This window comes from Mastigoproctus giganteus, chromosome 13 (genome assembly GCF_048544385.1).
Source record: "Mastigoproctus giganteus isolate SK-2022 chromosome 13, ASM4854438v1, whole genome shotgun sequence".
Classification (NCBI taxonomy): Eukaryota; Metazoa; Arthropoda; class Arachnida; order Uropygi; family Thelyphonidae; genus Mastigoproctus; species Mastigoproctus giganteus.
Genome location: NC_143587.1, coordinates 81,204,902 through 81,210,901, shown reverse-complemented (window position 1 = coordinate 81,210,901; position 6,000 = coordinate 81,204,902). Strand labels below are relative to the sequence as shown.

The window sequence follows — 6,000 nt, the reverse complement described above, 5'->3', positions numbered from 1 at the left end:
CCAACCCTGTGGAGTCCACAGGATTCGGTGTTGGGTCCATTGTTGTTTTGTATATTTATCAATGATATTGATGAAGGTATATATCAGGCTTAATGTCGAAGTTTGCAGATGATACAAAGGTTGGCAGGGTTGTTAATGACAGTAATGGCAGTGTGCTACTGCAACAGGATCTAGAACATTTGGGCAGATGGGCTACGACGTGGCAAATGAAGTTTAACCTTGACAAATGCAAAGTACTGCATATGGGTAGACGTAACCCCAGAGAAACGTACCAACTGTGTGGTACTACACGTAAGGTGGTAGAAAATGAAAAAGACCTGGGAGTAATTGTGCAGGCAGATATGAAGTTTTCTGAGCCATGCAGACAGGCTGCCAGGGCAGGTCATGGGGTTTTGTCAATGATATATAGGAATTTTACTAGCAGGGAAACGGAGGTGATTGGTCAGGCCACGCCTTGAGTACTGCGTACAGGTCTGGAGGCCGGCGTTTTAGGAAGGATGTAGATTTGCTTGAACGTGTACAGAAAAGGGCAACAAGATTGGTGAGGGGAATGAAGGGATCCTCTTACTAAGAGAGGCTTAAGTTCTGCAAATTGCAGTGGCTGGAGACTAGGCACCTGTGCGGTGATCTGATTGAAGTGTATAAGGCCTTGAATGGGTTGAGCACGCTGGATTCTGATGGGATTCTTCCACTTGTTCAGATTACAAACCTAAGGGGGCATAAGTTCAAATTAAGAAAGGACAGATGTAGAATAGATGTGCGGAAATTTTCCTTTAGCCAGCGGGTGGTTAATTGCTGGAACAAACTTCCATCTGTCGTTGTGGAAGTTGATAGGTCGAATAAATTTAAGGAGGAACTGGACAGGCATTTGGAGAGAATGGTGTGATTTTTTTTTTTTTTTTTTTGGCTGATGCTGCATAAGCTCATACACTTGCTTTCTTGTATCACATGCCACTGCTACTACTACATCACTTCAACTTTAATTAAATTTAAAACTCTAAATACTACAATAATAATTTTTTTCGGAATAATTCCTAGTAAGCAATGATATTTCTTTCTTCCTTCAGAACGACCTTCACAAACTATCGTGTTCTGCAACATTGACATTAACTTGTATTAGCGATAGAGACTTAAGGAAGTATTCGATCTGTTGACTTTGATATTTTCCAACAGGAAATCGTGAACGGAAATACAATTAAATGTAATTGCGTATATACCAGAGAGCTTTTATTCTGCTATCAAAACTCCGTTCACCATCTTGCGACTAATTGCGTAATGATTCTGTCGTGTAATTTCAGGTTTAAAATGTGGGTTTGGATTACGTTAATATGCATTTTTTTAGGAATAACCTCAACCAAAGGTAAATTGTAATGCAGTCTTTATTTATACTGTTGTAATAATCCTTTTATAGTAAACTATAAAGGCGTTTCTTGTCGGGCATATAGATAAACAGATAATTTAAGAGTAGAAAAGCTTTTAAGAAACGTATCTTTCTTCAAAACTCGAGAGAAAATGGCATAATTACATACTATACGCTTTACCCAATTCAATTCATTTCAGCAAATCAGTGGCTTGAACGATCTGCCATTTTCTTTTCTAACGTGTATGGATCCTCATGAGAGAGCACACTGGTTAAGATCGCCGGTCTTTTGAGACCGTAGGGAAAAGTGTTGGGTCCTATTCCTTCCGTCTCGAATCCTGTCGAGACTGTTTACACATTCCCGGTGAGTTAGTTGCTCTTGTGAGAAGGGTCCATGGTTTTTTATCTTCCAAAATTTCATGTTTTCATCCAACAATACAGTAAAACCGACCATTGAACACACGCAATTTACAAATACCATATACTAACGCCTCAGTGCCTTAGTTGCCAAGGGTAAATTCAGAACAATCATCACCATTGTACAATGTTTAAAAAAGAGAGAATTAAAGAAACACTCACCAATGGAAATGTAGAGTTCGAAAAATAATTACTTTTCATTATCTTTAGCTTTAGCATTAGTAGAGGCATATGATGCAAGAAAGAAAGCTTATATAGCAACAACGAAAAAAAAAAAAAAAAAAAACCCTTACCGTTTCACCCATCCATTCACTCCAAAAGTTTGTCTAGTTCAGCCTTTAATTTATTTAAGGTTTGGTTGGTTTTAGGAGCATTAGCAACTAAGGCCATATTGCCCCGGTCATTCCCTGACCTTTCCGCATCCTCCGTATTTGGTGGTGACGGGCTCGAACCCCGGTCTAATCAAGAAGCGTGTGCTACGCGCTGCTGCTCCTTTCCACCTGGCTACGTAGGCGCCAATTTATTTAAGCTGTCAACTTCCACAACAACAGATGGAAGTTTGTTCCAGCAATCAACCACTCGCTGGCTAAAGGCAAATTTCCACACATCTATTCTGCAATCCTCAATTTGAATGTATGCTCCCTCAGGTGCAGAATCTGAACAAGAGGAAGAATCCCATCAGCATTGAGCTTTCTCAAACCATTCAAGGCCTTGTACACCTCAATCCAATCACCTAGCAGGTGCCTACTCTCCAGACTCTGCCATTTGCAGAAGATAAGCCAAGCCTTTCTTGGTAAGAGGACCCCCCTTCGTTCCCCTCACCAATCTTGTTGCCCTTCTCTATACTTGTTCTAGCAACTCTACATCCTTCCTAAAATGAGGTCTTCAGATCTGTACGCAGTACTCAAAAGTCTGAAGGCCTTACGATTGCATTATACAAGGGGATAATCACCTTATCTCTGCTAGCAAAATTCTTATATATCATTGACAAGACCCCATGAGCTACCTTTGCTGCCTATGTGCACTGCTCAGAAAACATCATATCTGGCTGCACAATTACCCCCAAATCTTTTTCATTCTCCACTACCTTGAGCATCGAACCGCACAGTTGGTATGTTAATCTATGGTTACTGCTATCCATATGCTGCGCTTTGCATTTGTCAATGTTAAACTTCAGTTGCCACCTCCCAGCCCATTTGCTCAACTTTTCCAGATCTTGTTGCAGTAGCGTACCGCCCTTACTGTCATTAACAACCTTACCAACCCTCGTATCGTCTGCAAACTTTGACATTAAGTCTGATATACTTTTATTAATATCACTGATAAATACAGAAAACAACAATGGGTCCCAACACCCCTGGACTCCTGGTGGATACCACTAATAACATTAGACCACGAAGAGCAGTGTCCATTGGTTACTATTCTCTGTCTTCTCCCATTCAACCATCCCTTTATCCATAGCAGCCATTTGTCCTTATTGCCTTACTGCTCCAGTTTGTACAGTAGTCTTCCATGTGCAACAGCATCAAAAGCTTTCCTAATGTGATATCAAAATTATTTTTTGCATCCGGTTCCTTTGTGACCACATCATAGTATCCAATCAAATTAGTCAGATAAGACTTCCCCGTAACAAACTTGATGTCCATGCTGTGTCCGAACTATAACCGAAGTGTTGTCTAGATGATCCTGCAGTGCTTCTTTAACCAGTGACTTCATTATTTTCCCCAGAACAGAAGTAAAACTATCATGTCTGTTTATGTTTAACGTCAACAATTTCTCCTCCACTTTGCTCTCAGTTATTACAAAATCATTTAAATCTCTGTTAGAGTTTGATAAGCTTCTGGTTGGCCTCCACTTCCCTACAGAATTCCTCATGTGTGAATGTAGATGCAAAATATACATGAGCGGAATCATCAACAATCGAACTATCGATATCATTTGGACTAATCTGATTCATTCCCATCCTTGTATAGTTTACATAAGTAAAGAAGTCTTTACTGTTTTTCTTTACATCCTTTGCCAAAGATTTCTCGCAATCTGCCTTCACCTGCCTACCCTCCTTTGCAACTTGATTACTATAGGCACCAGTGTCTCCTGATAATTTATATGTACCCACCCCATGCATTTTCCTTCTCTACCACGAGTTTCATTAGTTCATATGACTTCCACTTAGGCATAAACCTTGAACAGTAAATAATGTATTTGTTAATATAAATGAATAATGTTTATATGATATGAATATTTGAATTTGAATATATGAATGAAGATATGAATAATGTTTGTAATGTATTTGTCGAAGAATGTGGTTGTGGGAAAAGGACAGAATAATCCTGAAGTGCATATGAAAAATTCAGATATTAGAGGATTCGCTGCGGGCCCTGTGGTTTTTAAGCCTTGCAGTTCTCTTTGGTCTTTGAAGCTTATCACAGACATTCTTTAAAGTATGAAAAGGTAGGGTTCGCTACTTGGGAATCTGAAGCGCTAATGGAACTACTATTCGGGTAACTTGAGTAAAGTGGTCCGAATTTCGGCTAAGTCCGTAGTTCTGCGGCAATTAAATCCTCTGCTGGTGGGACTGCTAGTAACACTGGGTAAAACTCCCGAGTGCAAGTTCTGAAATACAGCATCTAATATACTGGAGTAATGTAAGAGGGAGCGAGGTGTAGCGTCAACACCACAATGAGAATTCTGCCTGTCTGTGTTACCAGGCAGTTCTAGGTGGTCCTTTGCTTATTGGAGGGTTGAAGTTGTGAAACCCATGTTTCGTCTCCAGAGAAAACCTCCCCCAATCCCTTCCATCAAATATGATTGAAGGTTTTGAGGTTATGATGAGCATCATGACGCGATCTAATCTTCCTTACATTTCGAGGGGTTACATTTAAAACGATTTTGCAGGCCGGCTGAGATAGTTTACCGAATTTAACCTATTGGTAACCGTAAGAGGCATCCGGATCAGCTAGTGTATATTCTCGCTACCACTACTTTGCCAGACAATGATTGGAGGGAGTCCAAGTAGTGCATATGCGAGGATATTGTCGAGCCGACGTTACGCTAAGGAGCTGGTGTATTCTTGGTGTGTGTACACATATACAATTTTTTTTTCCTGCCACACGTTTTCTTTTCTACTGAATACATGATGAATAGTCAATTTAATAGAACAAACTTATCTGTGAAAATTTCTAAACCTCCCAAAAACTTCCTCATTCATTTCACAAATATACGTGGTCTCAATTCCAACCTCAATGATGTCCATTTCCATTTACATTCTGCCAAGCCCAATATACTTTTTCTGAGAGTATTCCAACTTTCCTTCTGCTTGTAAATTTGCTCATATTTAGAGCCAGTTCGAAAAAAGGGTGACAAAGTCCTCCGATCCAACAATCATCCCATTTCACTTGTTACATTTTCTAAGATAATATAGAAATCCATTTACCACGAACTCATAAGCTGTCTTGAAACGTATTTGATCAATAATCGCCAATATGGATTCCTTCAGTGTCGTCCACTGGTGATACACTGGATTATGTTACCCATCTATCCAATCTGGGCAAATTCAATGGAAAAGTTTGATGAAACTCAAGGAGTTGCTCTTGAAAGGTTTTGATGGTGTTTGGCATAATGGTCTTTTAAATATGTTTCCATCTTATGGATTGACAACTATTCTTTTGTAATTGGCTATCCAGTTTTCTCTCTGACCGCTCAGTGCGCTGCGGGTAAATGGTAAATGGCTACCTGTCTTCTAATTTCTCCACTAACGCTAGTTTTCCATCAGGTTCAGTTCTTTTTCCCCTTGTGTTTTAATGACTTTCTTCCATTGACTGGAAATCCTGTCCATATTTTTGCTCATGATAGTATTCCATTATATTCCGCCTTTTATTGTAATAATACGGACATCAGCATTAAGAAATTGATGGTGGATATTCTAGAAATTGAAGCTGTTTTTACAGGGCAAGTTTCTCAAACCGGAAAGCGGAATACAATATGGTACCATCAGCAAAACTGTGGATAGGATTTCTAGTAAGTGGAAGGAGGTCATTAATGTAAAAGAGAAAAAAAGAACTGAACCTTAAGGCACACTAGCATTAACTGAGAAGTTTGAAAAAAGAGAGCATCTACCATCACCCAACGGAGAACTGTCGGAAAGAAAACTAGAAAAGTTGATGTTGATTTTAGTACAAAAATCGGTAATGCGCCTTCTTCTGCAGCTGAACTAGCGACTGCAT

General features: G+C 39.6%; 1 protein-coding gene across 1 annotated transcript in view; it reads left to right on the top strand.

The window, feature by feature from the left end:
- The first annotated feature begins 1,260 nt into the window (after positions 1 to 1,260).
- LOC150076217 (uncharacterized) overlaps positions 1,261 to 6,000 on the top strand; it is a 385,004-nt gene continuing 380,264 nt past the window's right edge. The window contains exon 1 of the mRNA XM_090388025.1: positions 1,261 to 1,360. Coding sequence (XP_090244151.1) covers positions 1,276 to 1,360 — 85 coding nt within the window. The 5' untranslated portion in view covers positions 1,261 to 1,275. The remainder of the gene's footprint in view (positions 1,361 to 6,000) is intronic.